We start from the raw sequence: 20,008 nt of genomic DNA on the forward strand, positions 1-20,008 counted from the left end.
GCGCCGCCCGCGGCGTTTCCCCGAACTTCAGCTCGCTCCCGCGACTCCTTCGGCTGCTTGCACCGCTCCCGGAGAGCCTCGCTCCCTTCTCAGACCCTGATTCCTGGTGCAAGCGAAGCACCAGCAACTGGCACAGAGTCCGCAAAGGCATTCCCTGCCATCTGGCTCGAATTTCTCATCTAACCCCCCCCGGCTCGCTAAACTTAGCAAAAACGTAGAAGACTGACTGGAAATACCCAACCTAAAGGATTTTGGTGGCTCAGGCGCAGGGTATTTTGTCCGATTTTAGCAAGTGAATCAGCCCTCACTGCGTATTACATCTGTAAGGGGAAACCCACTTGGAGGGAGCATGAAGGGGAGCAAGGACCAGAAACTTTATCATTTCCAAAACCTATGGTTATGAAAAAATAAGCAAATAAAAATCAGCTTCAGTCAATCCTGTAGCTGTCATGGTTTTGAAATTGGTGAGAAACAGGGCTACAGTCTGCATCCAGAAAGGAACAGGCTCTGATCCTGCTATGCGCTATAAAGAGGCAGAACCTTACACCTGCTGCCGGGAGCTTCAGCCAAGTGGAGACTTCAGGGCAAATGCAGGCTGGAGTTAAACTTCCGCGCAGTGGCTGGCTCCTCGGGAGAGCACTTCATTAACTGAAGTGACGCCGAACAGCAAGGTGTGCTTACAGCTTTGTGAATGAGCTACTTCTGTCACTGGGAGTTCTGCAATTGGTTTGAATGGAGCCAGGGCTTCCCGTTTCTGGGTGTCGTCCTTCAACAAGATATAATGCAGGCAGCACAGTGAAGATGTAAGAAATAGCGGTGCAGTATTTTTACTTTTGTAGACATTAATTATCTCTCAGGCTGCATTCCTGACATATACCATGCAGTAAGAATCTGCTGATCTATCAAAATGTCAACAGAAATATTTTGTATCTTTAGGAAATAGTAAGAAATACCAAAGTTCATTTGCTTGCCAATTTACCCATTAGTGTTCAGGCACAGGCTTTTTGTAGCTGCAAAATCATTGATATGTTCTCAGAGGTCTTCAAACATATAGTCACCAGACAGTCTCTGGAAATGGAGTTTACATCACAGTGCACAACTACTTTTAAAATTGGTTTCAGTAGGGATGGAGACCATGTGCTTTCCCTCTGCAAGGAATCAGCATCTTCCAGGACCACTCAAAGCTTTTAATCTGTGAAAGCACTTTCCGAGACTGGCAGTCACAGTCACTGCAGACACAGTGCTGTTTGAATGAGGAAAGCATAAATTAACATTGTAATAAGCCTGAGTTTGTCTGCTTTTAGTTTACCTAGTTTAGTTAGGTAAATAAGAACCTACTATCAGGCATGTGAATGAGAGCATCTCACTCACATGGACAGTTTGAGCAATTAATGCTGACCATAAGCACAACAAAAAGCTACTGGTAAATCAGCTTATAGAGAAGGCAAAAGTACGTGTGGAGATTAAGCAGGGAGACTGGAAATTGGGGGATGAGGAAAGGATACAGATTCCTACCATTTAACTTCAGACATTTAGTTTAGGTGCCTGTATGGGGGAACCTCCAAGAGGGTGATTCAGAGACTGGTGGAGTTTTATTAGCCACAGCGGACCATTCAGCTGCACGAAATCTTTCTCTGGGGACATAGTGAACTATAGGGGGAATCTGGGCTCTGTTAAATTGGACCGTGTGAATCCCTTCCCAGATCTCTCAGAAACGCAGACCTGGAAGGACAACTCGAAGTCGACTGTTCATTTCTAGGAACAGTAAAGTCTAATGGTGCAAATGAAGCTGCTAAGAGATGCTAATGGGTTGGAAAGGAAGCAGGAGACAGAAAGTGGTGGTGTGTGGAGCTAGTGAAGATGTTATTCAGGGGCAATTTGTGATAATGAGAGAGTTCATTAAGAGGTTTGTGAGACAAAGGTTCTATCATGAGGCAGCTACTGTAGCTGAATTCAGTGGTTTGTTTTATGTAGAAGATGGGTTAAAATGCAAGAAGTGTATCCTATTGAGGTAAGACTGATTAATTTTTAAATGCTGCTGATATGCAGCCACTTACTGAGCTAGAGAAAGAGGTATTCAGCCAATGGTTTGATTTCACTGACTGTGGTGGTGAAGGGTGGTTATATTCCTGAGAAGCTGGGAAAGTCCTCAGATGGAAGGACCATTGTGCTGAAATAGCTCAGCAGAAGGCTGTGAAAATTATTTAAGAACATTAACTAAGAGTTTAAAGGTGTATCTCCCAGGACAGCAATCGTAAAAACAACCCTCCAAGAACATGAGTCAGAGTACCCAATATATTTGCTTGCAGCCTTGCTCAAGACTCAAGCTGAGTCTTGAAAAAGGAACAGATCATTTATATTTGATCATTCTGCACAGGGCAAAGATTTCCCCAGTGATATGAATAAGGCAAGATGTTGGATAAATTGCTTATCATGATGGGCAAAGCAGCTAAACTACAGACATGACAGTTTAAAGATTTTTTTAAAAGCCTTCTTCCCTGTTTTACTGATTTTGGTGAGAGCTGTAGCTTGAGGGCAGGTTTTGCTGTAATGCAGAGCATGATTTGCTCTATTGCTGACTGGCAGGGCTCTCCTCAAAGGCACGTTCACAGTTCATAGTGGTTCTGAAAAAAAGTTCTGGTGTCTGCACACAGAAGTCAAAGTCCACATAAAGATCAAAATGTTAGTTTATAGCTCAGAGGTTGTCTAGGACTGACATCTATCCCCAGACAAGAAGGTAAAAAGGGCTTCCTCATTGGTTCTCCATACTGCTAAGGAGAAGAGTCTCTGCAAGTCCTGAGCATAATGAGTTCTCTTCAAGCGCACTTGATATGTAAAATCATGCTGGGGGAGAAGGAGCAGGTGGGACCTTGTGCTGGCCCAAGAGACTGGCCAGATGGGCTAGGCTTCCCTAGCTCATTGTAGGGTGAGGGAGGCATTTCTGGGAACGCAGTTCTTGCTAGAACGTGGCGTTATGTCACCAAACTGGCCTTACATGGGGCTGTATTTGATTAGCAGAGCCAGTCCCTATGGCAGCAGTGCTGGTTCAACTAACCTTATTTCAGATCATGTTCTCTGCTCTCACTAGGGTGAAGAAGAACACAGGGCTCTTTTCCAACTGATCTGGAAGAAAAGACAGCAACCAAATGTTTTCAGACAGTGTACTGTACACAACAGAGGAATAACAACTTGACAGGATTGCCAACAGTGATCTCTAAAAACAAACTGTAATTTCTCAGTATAGTCACACAGCTGCCAATCATTTCCTCTGTTTCCTCTCCAACCGTTCTGGGTTGTAAGCAGAAAAAAGACAAAAGAAATAATAAAAGGAGACCTGTGAACAACACTTTCCTACTTTTTCAAGAACTGTTGTTCTCTGGCTAGATCATAGACTCAAGCCTTTCTGAATACAATAGACCAGATGTTCTCAGGAGCCTCCTCCATCCAGACTTAAAAAAGCACTTTCAGGGAGCCTATGACCAGGGAAGGCTCCAAGCTGAGTTCTACTTATCTTAAAAAAAAATTCTCCCAAGTAATCTCCCAACATTCAGCCACACTTTGTGTTCCCTGAGACAACTGTAAACCTGGTTACCTTGTAATCCCTCAGGGAAGAGAAAATCATAAACCCAGGAGACTAGAAATCATATAATTCAATTTCCATATTAAACCCAGATGCTAAAATTAGAGATAAAATATTTCCATGCTACTTTGCTCCACTAGATCCATTCAAGCTTTATTTCAGAAAAAAACCCAGCTAACAAGAACATTATCATGGATGTCTCAGCATCACCAGGAGTTCAAAGCCATAAAGCCTTCAGTTTCTGACACTTTTTAGACATGGTCTTGAACGGTATTTTTATTTGATCACGAAAAACAGGACTGCTGCTTTAGTGAGTGTATTCTATTATAAACTGGGGTAGCTTCCAGTCCATCTAAAATTTTCATATTGTCTCCACTGCACAGTAACTGAAAATTCTTAATATACTTATCACAATATCTCATGGTAGTAAAAAAGTCCCTATTTTACAAATGGAACAAGGAAGTCCACAGGGATTAAGGCTGTGTCTACGCAGCAGGGCTCGTACTTCTGTCATGTAGCTGAGTGCCCTGACTTGCAGTCATCCAGAAGGGAGATCACCCGGAGATGGGACATAGGAAATTGGATCGAGGCCTCCATGTTCCAGAGAGTAATACTTCACCTCATTTTACTAACTGCTTGTGCAGACATACTCTTCTACAGGGGAGAACTGACCCCATTATTTTTCTGAAAAATCAAGTTCATGTATCTGGTCACTGGATCTTCCTTCATAAGAAGCTGTGCTTATGTGCTGTGCCTTTCACAAGATCTTGTCTGTGGGAACATCCCTTTTCTGCTTGCTGTTCGTTCTTATGATTGCCAAGCCACTTAGCAACACTTCACAAACGCAGAGACTGTGGCTACGAAGGAACAAGCACAGAACTGCATTATTGGTTCCTGTTGTTATCTGGCTATAAAGAAATCTCTATCACTCAAGCAGCTATTGGATGGAAATGACTCCTTGTCTGTTCCTAATCAGTAATGCCAACTAGTGTCTCCAAGGTCTCCAGCTTTCTCTCCTTCCAGACTTTCTGCTAAATCAATCCTTTCTTCTGTACATTTTGTACATTTTAGAGTCCAAATTTGCTTTGCACTGATTGGTCTTTGCGTAGAAGTCTATTTACAGTGAACTGAGATGAACTGTCTGTTTTCTTCTACCTGAACTTCAGCTGCAGAAAACACTCCTATCCTTCTTACGTGATCTTAAACTCAAATATTTCTACATTTTGGGATGTTCAGGCTTTGAACCAGAACTTTGTGCCTTGTGCTTATTGTTAATGGAGGAGCCATGTTGTTGAACATGGATTTTCTACTGCAGTTGGAGTCAAATAGAAGTTCCATGTGAACTCTTTTGGGCTGCCTTTTCCTCTGCGCGGACTCTAAAGGGAACCCGGCCTAGCTTCAGCTTTGAGGCTTTGCTTTAAGACGGTTAAAGTGAGGTAAGATGAATCCTGCCATTTCAGTACTATGAGAAGACTGCTACAACAGGCTGTCTTGTCAGTCACAAGGAAAAAAACTTCCAAGAACATGAACTCATTTCCAGGGAAATGGGACAGTGAGAAAAAACAAGGGCTCCTCACAGCATAAAACAGGTCACCCACAGCACTGAGCAGATGCCTATTGCTGTCTGAGCTGGGTTTACAGATCATTTAATGTGGGTACATGACTAAATCAGGCAGGTCAGAAGCCAGGAGATGGTATGGAAAGGGCCTGATCTTGGAGAAAAAATTGTTAAGACATCTTTACATGCATTTAAGCACTTGCAGGTTTGCACAGTCAACTTATTTATTGGCTTCAAATTACTGTACTACTTTTAAAGTTTAACAGTGAATGAAAAAACTTTCTTTCTCTGTCACTGCCTGTGGACATCCTATGTTATATTAAATCTAACTTCATGTGTTTTCCTCTGGGAATAGGGGTTGGATATCAGACACCTTTCTCAATTATATCTTGCTTTTTGAAAATTGTGCACCTATTTTTTCAGAGATTTCCTGATATTAGAATTCCTTTCAGACATTGTTGTGCTATAAATTCAGCCTTTTGAAAATATTTATGAATGTTTTTCACTTCTTTTTTAAATTAAGAAAAGTTCTTAATAACATTTATTTTGTAGCAGTTCCTGAAAACACTTACAGCAGACCCAGTAGTTTAAGAATTTGAGCAATTTTGCAACTCACATGGTATTTGTATTATCAAAGAAATTGCAATGTTAATTTGCCATCTAACTTCTACTAGGGAGTAATCAAAAACTGCTGTTGAATCATTTTCATAAATTCAAATGTTTATGGAGGTGTTTTTCGATTATTTAATATTATTTTGGCTCATTCTGCTTATTAAGGCATTTGCTGCAGACAATTAACTGAATTCAGTTCTCACTCACCCCAGCTCTGTCTGGAATCTCTTCATGGACTTCACTGGATCATCTCCAGTTTCACACGGGAACAAATGAGAGCAAAACACAGACACAGCTGTGCATATCGTTCTATGGCTGGACTAGGTCAGTTATATCACTTATAAAGAGAGTAGGGCTTGAACCAAAAGGCTGAATGCACCTACTAGGGAAAGTCTGGATCTAGAGTTAGATCTATACTTGTGGGATAAGCTGAATACTAATTGTTCTATAAATAAATAATAAACTTTTTAGCACTTTTCTATTGTGTAGCATCCCATAGGAGCCATCTCTCTGTCTCTCACATGTTTATACATGGACTCTTCTCCCATTAAGAATTTCCAAATGCAGTAATTAGAACAGTCATCAAGCTTGGGTCTGATTGATCACATCACTCCAGCTTTACTTCAGTGGAGTTGCAGTGGCCTAGAGCACACTGGTGAACATGGCCCAGAACTCATTTAGCTGTTCCATCAAGGGACCATTTAATAGGGAAAAGAGCAACTAAGACACTGTTTTTGTGACATGAAACCCAACAGGAAATAACCTGAATGTTAGACACAACAGGACCTTATTCTTTTTCCTCATTTATATCTTACGTTTGATGACAATTCCAAAAAAATCTGTTCAAACATATAAACTCACTGTTTACATTTGTCTTGTGATATAAAGTCAAGTTGCAGCACTGATAAAACTACTGATTGGGTGGACACCAGCACATCAGATTGATAAGTATGCAAATATTCTAGTTTGGGACAGAATTGTCACACTATGCTCCATGGCTGTCAAACATCCAGATGAAATGCTGTCTCAGAAAGATGTTTTTCAAAAATTTTCCTTGGAGGAGTACTCACAAAACTGAGATTTAGCCATGTAATTCTAGTCAAGTGATTTCTCTCAGCTCTCTCTATAGCTAACAGAGAGAGAACTGCTTCTCCAGATGCGACCAGAATCCAGTGTACCAACACTAACTCTGCTCTGAATGCCTTTTAGATGGCTTTCTCTTTCCCTATGAAACTGCAGAGAAAGACTAGTAGCTAATGTTCCTTGCTTACCACTGAGGAGTCTGGTTGCCCATCTCTCATCCCCACATCATTTCCATATTAAATGACTATTTTAATAATTCCAGTGGTTTTGTTGTTTTTCTTCGCACGTGAGAAAATCTGGTAATTCTCTTAAGGAACTTGGAGAGGTCTTCCCAAAAAACTGATCAGATATTCCTTCCTTGCTCGTGTCCTGGATTCTTTTTTCACACAGGTAGAGCAGGATGTACTGCAAGCCCGATGCCTTTTTCTGAAACATTATATTGCTTTTTGTCATTTTTATCTCAACCACTTAGATTTTATGGGTCACAGTTGTTCCTCTTTTCCTACAGCAAATGGGAACAATTGAACATTGTAACCTTCCCTCCAAACTTTTTGTACTAAGTTTTTATGATGGACCATACGTATTTCCCTTAGCTGCAACCTGTCGTGCTTTGCAAACATGGTTTGAAGAAACCATGGGTAGGAAACAACCTCTTAAAGGCAGGTTTTTGTTAGAATATTCTTGAAAAGGCTCTAATAAATTTTCTATGCAGACAATGTTTTGCTGACTGTTACAATAATCTAGCAATCTAGCAATAGAAATAAACTGAATGGCCCAGTTGTCAGCTATGAGGTTTTTTTTTTATTTCACTACAATTTATAGCACAATGACTAAATCTATCACATATAGTTGGGTGTGACTTACAATGCAACGTACTAAAATACAGCCACCCTAATAAAGAGCTATATAAATCACATAGAAAACAAACAATCCTTTACCACAGAAAAGGAAAGAAATGTTAACAATAACAAAAGTTTTTTTCTCAGCTTTTACCTCCTTTAGGGTCTAATCCTGCCCTGTGAACTGCACTGCATAAGACCAGTTCAACAACATAAAATCTGATTCTTGAAAACTGACGCTGTTAATCAGGACAGACCTCACTGAAAATAATGGAATTGTGCGGGGCAAAACCTCCCGGAGATTTGTGTAGCTATTGCTTGCCAGATCCTTTGGAAAGCATGTTCTGAGGGGAAAGATTTAGTGTTAAGCTCGCTCTGGTTTGTGCAAGAACAGATTCCTTCCCTTCCAGTGGAGTAGGCCATTTATTTTCCTTCTCCCCATCTGTAGGATAACCTAGCATCTGCCTTTTATTCCTTAAGATTGCTCTAAAGCATAGACATGACCACTCACCTCAAAAAGCTTGAGAGTCACAGTGGTGGCCTCCTCAAAACATGGAACTCAGCAGCTGGCTCAAGGATGTAGATGCTGCCCTTCTGTCATAGCAGCAAATAACGTGCCCCTCTTTCCACTGTTGAAAGGTCTCCTGAGTGAACATCCTTCCCGCTACCCTGATGAATAGATAAATACAACATCAAATACGTTACAATGACACTGGTGTGTTGGACTGTCACCCAACAGTCTCAACTTTTCCCTCCCTCTCCAATATTGTCATAAAACACAGGCATCGGGCAGACCAAAATCCATCTGTGTCTCATCTTTGACAGTGGCCAATAGATGATTAGGAAGAGTATAAGAAACAGGACAATTACAGAGTGTTTCCTGCCCTGGTATGTCCTCCTAGCTTTTCACGATCAGCTGTTTATGACTTTTCAGGAGGATGTTTGAGAGGGATTTCTTTCAGCCAATAGTCAGTTATATCAAAGAAGCCAAGGTTTTGCTAAAGAAAAACAAACCCACAATATATCAAATCATATCAAATATATCAAATATAGGGCTATACATTTACATTTCCCACCCAGAAGAACTGAGGGGTGGGATGGAACAAGCCATGCCAAGCCTTGTGTGGGTTATAACAAAACTGGAGGGGGTAAGTTGTTTGTGCACCTCCAAAAATTGTTCTAACTTCTCCAGGTAATGAGCCAGGTGGATTGGCTAAGTTAGCAAGTTCTATACCAAGGAAGCCTATTACCTTCAAAGGTGATATTCAGTTCCAGCCAGAATGGGAAAGAGTAGCTTTATGTCCTTTTATTGTACTGGAGAACAGTCTTATCTAAAGGTGCTTTAGAAGAACCTATACATTTGGTAGCATTGTGTCTGCACTGATAAGTCAAAATGGCTCTAAGTTTATTTTCCATAAATGAGCCTTTAATAGTTCTAAACCTCTAAACCATTCCTCAAACATACTTCCCAGTGAAACTCCCCATGGAAGGGCCTCTGTACCCCTTCAGCATGCATCCAAAAGGAAACAAGTCTTTGGAAGTCCATGGATAGAGGATTAAGATGGGGACCTCAGCTAGAAGAATGGGTCTGTACAGAAACCTCTCTGCCACTGAACAGCTGAAGGATTTGTCCAGATCAATGACCTCATGCCGTTGGTGTGACTACATCCCAGGTCCTTCTTTGGAAACTATTTTTAGGCATAGGAGGAGAAGTCTCACCAGAGACAGGAAATTAAGGTGGGGCACCTGAGAATCCTTCCGAGCTGCATTCCTCCTTCTGTATCTGTTTTTCTCTCTGATCACTTTCATTTGGTGTTGGCCAGCTTTTCTACTGTGAAGTGTATTTTATTTTGTTTTGCACAGGCTTGCTGCGTAGCAAATAGTATGGCTACTAACAGTACCTTGAGTAAAAGAGTGAGCTGCTGGTTACAAGATCAGTCTTTGCCCTTATCACAACAACCTCTTCTGATTTCAGAGTAATAGAGAGTAATCAAAAGAGTCCAAGCAAATCTCTCATTGACTTTCATAGGAGTTGGATCTAGTCCCAAATATAGAGTTTTGTTATTCTAAGCTTTTATCTTCTGCAGTGCTACAGCAATGACATTTATTAAACTTTAGCAAAAAAGAATTGTTGTTATTAATGTCTGAGGCCAAATCTAGTTATGTCTCTAAGACGCCGGTATGGTTCCATTAATTTACAAGACAGCAGAATAGAGTGGTGATGCATAAAATTGAAATTGCAATTAAAAAGACATGCCCCTATTTTTGAAAACCCCTACAATGATTGTGACATTTATTTACAATAAAACAGCCTATCTCCAAGAAGGATAGAGATGTTTATTTTATAATCCCTATTTATAAGACGCTGCTTTTTATGTCTAAAATAAAACAGAGTGGGAGTACTGTTGCTGATATAGTAAGATGGTTGGCATCTTTTCTACCATATGCAGATCTTTCTTATGAAAAAGAGAGTAGAGATGATAATTTCGGAACTGTTTTGAAGTGGAAGGAAAGGGTGAACGGTGAAAGAAGCATTATTTGTTATTTTAATTGATAAGTTTTCCTATGGCACTTGTCAGCCTAACACTCAAGCAAGTCTCAAGGAACAATAACTTCTTGCCTAGCTACTAGTGAGACCCAGAAAATTGTTCTTTTTTCAGTTTCACAGAGGTGCAATCTGAGGAGGGTCTGGCAGTGGGGAACAGGACCAAGATTCTCTTTCCACCAGTTCAGTGTCTGAAATCTCCAAACACCCCTCCAGTGCACAAAGTGACCACCCAAGCTTGCACAGTTCTTTTTGGCTAATGGGGTTTGGGAGTGACTGGCCTGTTAGCTGCAATTGTAAAGGACCAGAAGGGAAGGGGAGGAAGGCTGAGCAGACAGAGCACCTCTCACTCCATTGATGACAAACCACAACCGCACACTCTGCTGACCTTTGCAAATCACTAGGACTCTCGTTGCCTCCATCTCCAAATGTGTCAAATGGATTAGTCTGACCCTACCTTGCAAGAGTGTACTGGAGCAGTGACTCCAGAGAGAGAGTAGTGAGTCAAGAGTTTTGGGGAGAACCCATAGATAACTGAGTATTAAAAGAAAAAAAAGAAAACACCTTAAAAAGTCTTTTTTAAAGCCCTTTAAAAGCTTTAAAAAGCTCTCTGAGATCTTTTCTAGCAGCGTTCTTGCATGAAAAAAAGCTTTTCTCCTAGCTATCAGTCATCTACAGATGAAATCTACAACTTTGCAAATGTAGCACATATTTTCTATGTTTTGCCCAAGCTGCAGAAATTTTTTTTTTCTCCTAAAGCATTTTGTAGCAAGAAATTATAATTTCTATTAAGTTCTTCCAACACTTCAGCAGCTTCACTCTGGATGAACCTGAATGGGACCATATGTCACCCCAGCCTTAGTTCTCACACTTACCAGATTTGGATCCAGTTTGCCCAGCTGTTGCCAAAGGCACTGCAGCTTGCAAGACAGATTATTTATCTTATACTGCAATAAGAAAAGGAGATAAATCATGAAGCACAAAACTCTTGGTTATAACAGACAGTTGTGGTTTATTTAAACAGAGGCTAGTTAGAGGTTCTAACCTTCCTGATATCTCAAGGATATAAAAAACTCCTCCCATCTCAGAAACTCTTCAAAGCATAGAGGAATGTACATGGTTTTCCCTAAATCATATTACAGAAAATTCAGCAATGTATTTATATTTGATGAAGGTAGAAAAATAATTTTTACTTAGAAGTATCAGTAAGTTTGTATGTTTGATCTGTACGTTAAGGTCTCTGTCTTCACTGTTTTTTTTACTGTTCCCAACAGCAAGGACAAAATGCACTTGCAGATTTTGCTACTCTCACCTCTGACATTTCTTCCGTATTTATCACAGTACGTTAAAAACTGCAGAGCTGGCTTCACAGAGCACAGTTTGATTTGTTCTGGTACCAGTAGTATATACATGTTCTGTATTTCCTGCAACTTGAACTAGAGCAGGTCTCCCAACTATCCAGCATCTTGATACAGGAGACCCCAAGTGACAGCTCATGCAAGGGGAAAAAGAAAGGGCCTGTGTGCCAAGCGGTACAGCAAAGCACTAGCTGTATGTGCAGGCAACATGATGGTGGGGAGCCTGCATGGCAGGGACACAGGAGCAGGGCATACCTGACCACTGGATGGGGAATGTCTCATGAGGCAATGCTGTAGCTGGAGAATTCCTTATAGCAAAGCTGTTATCAGCACAGAGTCCTGCTAGAAGACAAGGCAGTGTTGTGCCAACTTCTTGCCCTGCCTGGAAATTCTGTATCAAGCACAAATGGCTGCTATGTCTGGGCCATGGATTTCAAAAGCATGAGAGAGGCTCTATATGAGGATGTAAGGGGTGGCAGGGCAAAGGAGGAAGCACTGAACGAGGCTCATATAGCTGAGATTGTACTAGCTACAAGCCACTGTTCTGGCTGTTTCTACTTCTATCTAGGTATGGATCTCTAACCTCTCTGTATTGTTCCAGTTTTTGAATTGGCATACAAAGACTTGAGTAGGGATACGGATCTTATCTGGTCAGTAACGAGGAAACCATGAGTTTGTCAGGAAGCAGGAACAGAGAAACTGCCATCTTGCTCCATCTCCATCTCAGATGAAAAGAAGCAGAAATTTTTTTGTTAGGTTAACATCAGGGTAGGAGAAAAGATGATCTAATTTCTTTCTAGAGGAGTCCCCCATATTACCAGGGGACAGTAGGAGGGAGATAAAAGAGCCACTGTCAAATTGAATCATGCATAAGATATTTCAAACCCCACAAAAACTACATTAGCGACTTAACATTCAGCGTTGGCATCCTGCTTTGGGAGGTCAAAGAACTGCACAGACATTAGCTAATTACATTTGGCACAATCATCTCATCTTACCTGTGAGCAGACACTCCAGGTTACATGCTCGGTTGGTGTAAAGTGCTGATTTCAGCAGCGTGGCTGATGCATTCCAGCTGAGAAGAGTCCCTCTGTTTCCATATCTTATATGTAAGGAAAACTTATGACCTTCTCATCTGCAGTTCCATATGGTGAGGAAGGGCCAAGGCAAAGGTTTCATCTTGTGTAATCACAGTTCAACTAGGAGCTCCCAAGCTGCTAAATTAAGATTTCTTTTTGTTTGCATGTAATATTAGCTGTCACCACAGGGTGACACAACAGCACAAGGATGAAGCTTGATCAGGGTGAAATGATCCCAAAGCACAGCAGAACTAGGGTCTCCCACAGTACAAGAGTTTTGTACAATACTGGAACAGTGATTCTGACATTTCTGGAAGGCAGTGGGCCACTGGTACATACACACTCTCGATCTGCACACGTGCAGCAAGTATGCTGCATTCTGAGTGCATTGGTTTTACCCAGCTTGCTTTCGAGGGCACATGGAGTGGGCATGCTTGGATGTCACATAGCTACTGCCCCAACCTGACTCCAGGACAAATTCCAGACAAATCTCCAAAATCTTCCAATGCCATCCGGACAAGATTTCCAAAGGCAAAGATATGACATGTCATACCTGTTGGGTACACTGCCCCAACCACAATACAAGCAATTTCTGCAGAACTTACTCCCATTACCTTATGCAAAATTAACTGAAACTCAAGGATTTCAGGGAAAATAGACAACTAGAAAGTGATCGGGCAGGGTGGTAGGGGTACAAACTCTGTTTGTATTGCGGCTCTCTGTCCTTTCTCAAAATCATGGAGAGCTGCAAGGAGGTTACAGAAACTGAGGAATACAACAAACACATGGAGTTGAGGTCTGACCGGTCAGAATGAGACCTCTGGTCCTGATCCTGCTCATCTGGTAAGAGCCCTGACACTGATTTCACTGGGCACTGGATCAGTCCTACAGAGTTTGCCACTGGATTTGTATATAGGGTAAAATACAGCTTCATTATCTGTAAAAATGCTAGGTTACCACCACCATGTACGGAATGAGAAAAGTGAGAGCACAACAGAGCTTTAAGGGCTCACTTTTCTCTGATAGCTGTAACTCAAAAAAAAATCCATGCTCTTAGCTCTTTTCCATGAAAAACATCTTGCTAAAGGAGGAGAAGGAGAAAGTAAACAAAATGAGGCCATTCGTCAATAACATATTACACTTTAATGGTCACTGTTCTCATCTGGACCCTGAGCCTGCACTGTTTCCCCATACTATGTGGCTGAAAAACTAACGGGCTTTCTGCCCAGCAGGCCCTCTAGAAGCTGTGGCAGGTGGGCAACCAGCTCATTCCGATCATCAGCCTCGACGGTCACTGTGTCACTGATTCCATTGCCCAGCAGTTGTCACCCACCATGAAATAGATGGTTAAGCCCAGACAGGTTCACAAAGGTCATGTATTTAGCACTGCCTCTGAATTCAGGAATCATTCTACTGTCCTACCCAGCAGAATAACAACAAACGTATGCTAAGGTAGTCAGGGGAAAATGTATCTTTAAGTGGAAACCTCAAAAATGAATCTAAAGATGCTTAGTTTTTCAATTATGATTTTAATAAGGCAAGAATTAACCCATATTCACAGATTAACTTTACAGAATAAACTCAATGCAAAAATAAAGCATCTGAATTACAAAAAAAGAATTGGTTCAAAAAGAATTGTCTTAAAGCTTACAACCACCCTGTGTTTTGAATTTTTTTTTTTTTTTAAGGAGAGCTAAACTGAAGAGCAGAAATAATGGTATTTAGATATGGAAATCAGTATATTTGTACTAAGTATATTGTACTATTGCTGTCATACTGTATGTACTGTTGAAGGAACATTTGAAGAAAACACCTGACCTGTGACTGGGAACTCAGATTTCATCCTACATGGTTAGGTGAAGTTGAATTTTGATTGCACGTCCAAGACATCACGCAGGAAGCAGCAACAGTATTTAGTTTTTGTTTTCTATGGCTGACCACAGCAAGTGGAGCACTGTGGAGGGACAAATTTTAGGTGTACGAGGATGGTCAGTGGGATTTTCTGAAGTTAACTTCCCTTTCCCAGTTCTGCTTGAGGCAGATCTCAACAGACAGTGGTATTCTGCTTGAAGCCAGAAAGTTGTAGCTAGAAAACTATCACATCTGGCCATTTGATTAAAAGGTGGAGGACTGTGCACTGAGAGGGGTTACTCTTGTCTGAAACCACTCGCTGAAATCCTCTTCCGGCATCTGCACAATACTTTCACGTACAAACTGAAACAGAAAAAGGTGTTTTCCTGAGCATTTTACTTATGTGTAGGAGAGAGAGATAACATCAACCAGATGTGCTGTGGGACAATCTGAGCACGGTGACAATGGAACAACCATAGCAGCCTCTGCAAACAGTATAGTGTTTTATATCACCAAAATAAAGATGAAAATAGGAGAACATTTTTCAACACAACTCTCAAAACTACTGGATTTGCTCTAAAATAAATTAAAAGCAAAACTCTACAATCTGCACTGTAAATTATACCCCAAACCCTTCAAAGTCTAGTCTGTTTTAAGTCTGTTTTGCATCTGTCTTCTACCTACCATTGAACTAAACACAGGAAAGCAACCTGAAGTTGAATAAAAGCTTCATTTGGAACCTATGTCTGTCTTTTGTCAGTATCAACCAGTTCATATTCAGTGATGCTCTTCTTGCTCCTAAAATGCTACAATTTCCTTCATCTGTTCCAGTCAGAAGGAACACGAAAGCCCTCCTTCCTCTGTGGTTCTTTTTGAAAGACATGTAAATAAGCAGATAGGAGATTCAACAATGCTCAGATCTTTTTAACTGTTACTATTGCACTAATACAAAGGAACAAAAAGCAAAAGAAACAAAATGGAAACAGCAAAGACAAACACATTTAAAGGAATAGCAAGCAACAGAGATTTATATACTGAACATTAAGGTAAGGCTCCCTCACTGGTTAATGACTATGCAAATCAGGGCAGACATCAAGAAAATGCAAGTAGTCTGATCTCTACACCTTGAGCACTAAGGCTGTAAGGCATGATACACCCAAAATATGCAAGATGCTGAGACATTGTAACCTGCTGCCTGTTGGTCATGTAGCTGAGAGGAAAGAACTGTGAGGAGAACAAAAAACACAAGGTGGCATCATTGCCAGTTTTTAAGTTAAGTTACCTGGTTAGACTACACAGTAGTATACATTCTAAATGTATTCTCTTCTCTTCCCTTCCTTCTTCCCTCTTTCTTCTAGCTTTCCTCTTCTGCAAATTGCTTCTAGAACTACAAGAGTTGAGCCCAACTTAAGATTTTGAGAAGCACGTTATTTTTTACATGCTGGCAGAGCAAAACAAACAAATCTGCAGAGTTCCTAGATCAGTGGTGTAATACATTACTTGAATAGCTGGTGGATGTAACCATTGCGAATGACAGGCCTTTGCAGGGCACAACAAATACTCTCTCAAAATATCCTAAAAATTTATGACAGATGTCACTTTCACTCTGGCAGTAAATAAATCAACAATGACATAATAATAAAATGCCACTGAATAATAATGCACTGAATAATGGCTCCTTTGAAGAGTTTGAAGTGCCTTATAAAAGATGACTATTACTATCTTCATTTAGAGAGATCCCAAATGATTTCACCTCATAACTTCACACTGCATGAATTTCACCCACGGATGTCTGCTCTCCCCATCCTCATCACACAGAGTACCAAGAACTGGACTCTTCTCACCTCCACAGCTGCAGCAATTTCTGGAGAACACAGCTCCCACACTTGGAGATCAGCCAGAGCCTTAAGAAATATGTCAGGGCAAATTCTCAAGTCAGGGTTCTTGCCAAATTTTTCCAGTTTCTTTAAGATTTTCTGTACATAACGGTCATTCTTCACAGACTCTGGGAGTCTGGCCAGCAATACAGGAAACCTTTAACAGAAAGAAGAGCAGCAATGAAAGAGAAGCCCTTGGAACAAATACTTATCTGGTGGGTATTCTGGGTTTGCCTGGCATTTCTGCTACTTCATCACCTCCATAGCTTACAGAGGAAAAAAGGCTCTTTGGGGAATGCAATACTCAGTGTAATTCTCAGTGAATAATGCAAAAGTGCTTTATTTTACCAGACTTGTGCACTGGCATTAAAATAGATGCTTCTTCATTGTTCATTTGAATTCTGGATGACAAACTTGGGTATGAAAGCAAATAATAAAATCGTAACAAATGTTTCCATTTTACTACTGATTTGTCCTCTTCATCTTTCCTCTTTTGATTTTGTTTAGCCTCTGAGGATTTTCCTATGCAATCAGTGCCTGATCTGACCCACTTTCTTATTCTCTTTACTATTCCCTTTCCCTATGCTATCATTTCTCCCCTCTCTATGTGCTGACATAAATCTCTCTGATGTGAGCACTCTGTAACACACCATCTTTGCCTTTTTACTCTGTATATAAAGACTCAGAAGGAGAATTACACATTACAATAAAAATAAAACTCTTGTGAAAAGACTCCCTTTTTTTTTTAATGTCGTGTGTAAATTCTGCAGTATTGTTTTGACAGTCGTGGAGACTGACGCCCCAAGCCTCTCCAGACTGTACATGACTGAGGCGTGCTGTGGTTCTTCCATTGCAAAGGGCTGACAATTTGGCAGCACATCAGCAGGAAGTGCTGCCTTCCCCCGCCCCATTTAGGATATACTTTACTGTGCCAGTAGAAGAAGGATGAGGACTTTCCTCCCTAGACCAGTAAAAAAGGAAACAGGTCTACAGTAGGGTCAGTTCTAAACTTGAGTGTATGCTGCTGGTGCAGCTCTATAGCCAGCACATTACCACTGACTGGGTTACTGTGGTTACATTAACTGTGTCACACAGAGGTCTGTTATAACCCATCCATTTCTTAACTTCCTTTTTCAAAGAAAATATCTTAAGTTCACTCTGCTCTTATACCCCAGTGTGCACAGTTTATATTATTTCTGGCTTTTCTCACTTTATGAGAGAAGTAAAACAACCAGACTGACAGCATACACTAGCAAAGGGCCCCTACTGTGATTCAGCTCTCCTGGCAAGGCAACATTTGCATGAGCATGGGAAAAAAACAGCCTTCCTTTAAATGAAGCAAGCGGCTCGGTGAAAGCAATTTCTCTGGCATGATCTCTGCATATCCCTCACACACAGCGTTTTGCAGCACAGGCCTGGCAGCTACACCCTTCTAACTATACTGGCATAGTAAAAGCAAGACAGCCTCCTTACTATGGAAGCAGAATTTTCATTATGAAGGGATAGTAGACTGATGCTACTATTCTTGCATGAGAAAGTGAAAAACCATATCAGTGTGTTCTCCTTTATACTCATGGAGCTGTGTCCACATTAAGGCTTCTTCGAGTTTAACTATCAGTATAAAAGCAAAAACATATCGACTCCAGTTACAGGCTTATATACATGCCAGATCTTAAATTTGAGGGTCAGCTGGAGCAAATACGCTTGACAATTTAAACCTGAGCTTTTCTAAGTAGGCCAAGACTAGTTTCATGACTGACATGTTCTTGGGTCACCTGCAATTTGGTTCTGAGATAATAAATGGACTTTTAGTTATTTAAATAGGAGAAGGACAGAAGGCCCCCTAGCAAAAGGAACAAAAGAGGGTAGACTTATAAAAAAAATATATAATAATAATAAAAAAAGACCACTTTGGTGCAGCTTGAACTCTTTGTAATCCCATGTCCAAGGAGTTTTCAGCAACAGGGCAGTAGGGAACATGCTGTGAGCTCACTAAGTATTCTGGTAGGGCATTTTTGGCTTGCATATCAAGGTTGATCACTGGATACAGTTAATACTCTTTCAAACATAAAACACTAGAACTCTGCAAAGTAACTGTACTAGGAAACATCTAGGTGATTACTCTTTTTGCCCCTGTAAGTGTTGCAGTACTGTCCACATGCAGTTCATAAAAAATTGCAGGGAAATATATGTATTTTTTAACTTGGTTGGACAGCTATCTGATAAATCTTTTCTGCCACCAATTTTAGTACTGTGAATGTTCAGTTCAGTAGCAAGTTGTTGCAAATCTAACCTCATACACTTACACAATATCTTTCATCTTCAGGGTCCAGTGTGTTTTACATACTTTAGGGATGAAGAAGCCTCCTATAAAGCTGCATGTTGGGGAGGGTGTGAGAATGCAGGGACTGACCACTTTTGCCTGATACCACTGAAAGGAACTCTTCCTTATCGCCTTTCTTACCATGTCCAATTGACCTATTTGCTGAGCAGGCTGAAATCTGATCCTCGAGATCATTTCTGAATTTTTCTTGCTACCAGCTTGAAAAGCCTGCATTTCAAGTAATCATTTTGATGGTTTCTAGTGATACTTTCACTTTGAGGTAAAAAAGAAAAAAGAAAAAAAAAGCTTGTTGTACTAGTGGCAGAACTCTGGGACCCTGACTATCTCAGCTGAACTGAGGGTCTCTGCGCTTCCTTACCATTTGAGTTCATCTTCACCATGTTCTCTTTCAGCTCTCATGCCCAATTGTCTCATTCTTTCTAGGTCTCTCTTAAAATACTTGATATGCTTCAAAGCCTGGTATTTTTGACAGCATCTCTCTTCCTGCCTCCTACAAATAAACTTAAAAATTAAAATTGTATTTTAAACATTACCGTTCTTATTGACAGTTATTTAGGAAGATACTAAGGAAGGTAGAAAACAATGAATGAAAAGATCATATGTTTAGTTTGTGGACACTAATAAGCTTTGCAGTGCTCTGTGTATATTTATATTTCTACAAACTTATCTAAAATATCTGTTTTGTATCAACTCTAGGAGGAAAGTAAGAAACAAACTTCAGAATCAAAACATTTAAATTGAAATTCATCTTCCACTTTGTATACAGTATCCACTGCTTAAAAGCAAACAGCAATGCTGCCCAGTGATTTAGGGTAAAGTATTATTTGAAACACAACATGAAAGAGGTGAAATAGATGGCCTGTGCTGGAACTTTTACCCAGAGATTGGGCTAATGTACGCATTCCTACAAAGAGCATTACTATGTTATAAGAAAAATAAATAAGCATCTGCCTTTCTTTCCAATAAATGACTTATACTCAAATCCTGATCGAACACAATATGCTTGTGAGGCTGTATGGAGCATGGCTAAATAGCTGCAAGTAGTATATGTTTCTGTCTGACTTGTCCTTCCATACTGCAGGATGCTGGAATGATTTAATTCCTTACCCAGTCACAACAGCAGCTCAGGGGAGAAAACAAGGGAAAAGGCTCCGGATAAGGAAAGCTTTTGAGACAAAAAGTGTAAGTACACAGATGAACATAAGAATGGAAAAAAGAAGGAAGAGAGAAGGGAAAGAAGACAGTGTCTATAACACTCCTCAGAACAGTAATGTAGAGAAGG

The 20,008-nt window shown here is 40.6% G+C and overlaps 1 protein-coding gene across 6 annotated transcripts in view; it reads right to left on the reverse strand.

The window, feature by feature from the left end:
* Positions 1-14,163: 14,163 nt before the first annotated feature.
* Positions 14,164-20,008, reverse strand: part of CCDC60 (coiled-coil domain containing 60) — a 70,206-nt gene continuing 64,361 nt past the window's right edge. For 2 of the 6 annotated variants that reach the window (XM_026119040.2, XM_064522285.1), the window contains 3 exons: positions 19,085-19,216; positions 16,350-16,539; positions 14,164-14,868 (listed from right to left, as the gene is read on the reverse strand). In XM_026119040.2, coding sequence (XP_025974825.2) covers positions 14,770-14,868; positions 16,350-16,539; positions 19,085-19,216 — 421 coding nt within the window. In that variant the 3' untranslated portion in view covers positions 14,164-14,769. Of the gene's footprint in view, positions 15,893-16,349; positions 16,540-19,084; positions 19,228-20,008 lie in introns of those variants that run through there. The other 4 variants (XR_010392089.1, XM_026119043.2, XM_064522286.1 and 1 more) reach the window with 4 other exon arrangements.

This window comes from Dromaius novaehollandiae, chromosome 17 (assembly GCF_036370855.1).
Source record: "Dromaius novaehollandiae isolate bDroNov1 chromosome 17, bDroNov1.hap1, whole genome shotgun sequence".
NCBI lineage: Eukaryota > Metazoa > Chordata > Aves > Casuariiformes > Dromaiidae > Dromaius > Dromaius novaehollandiae.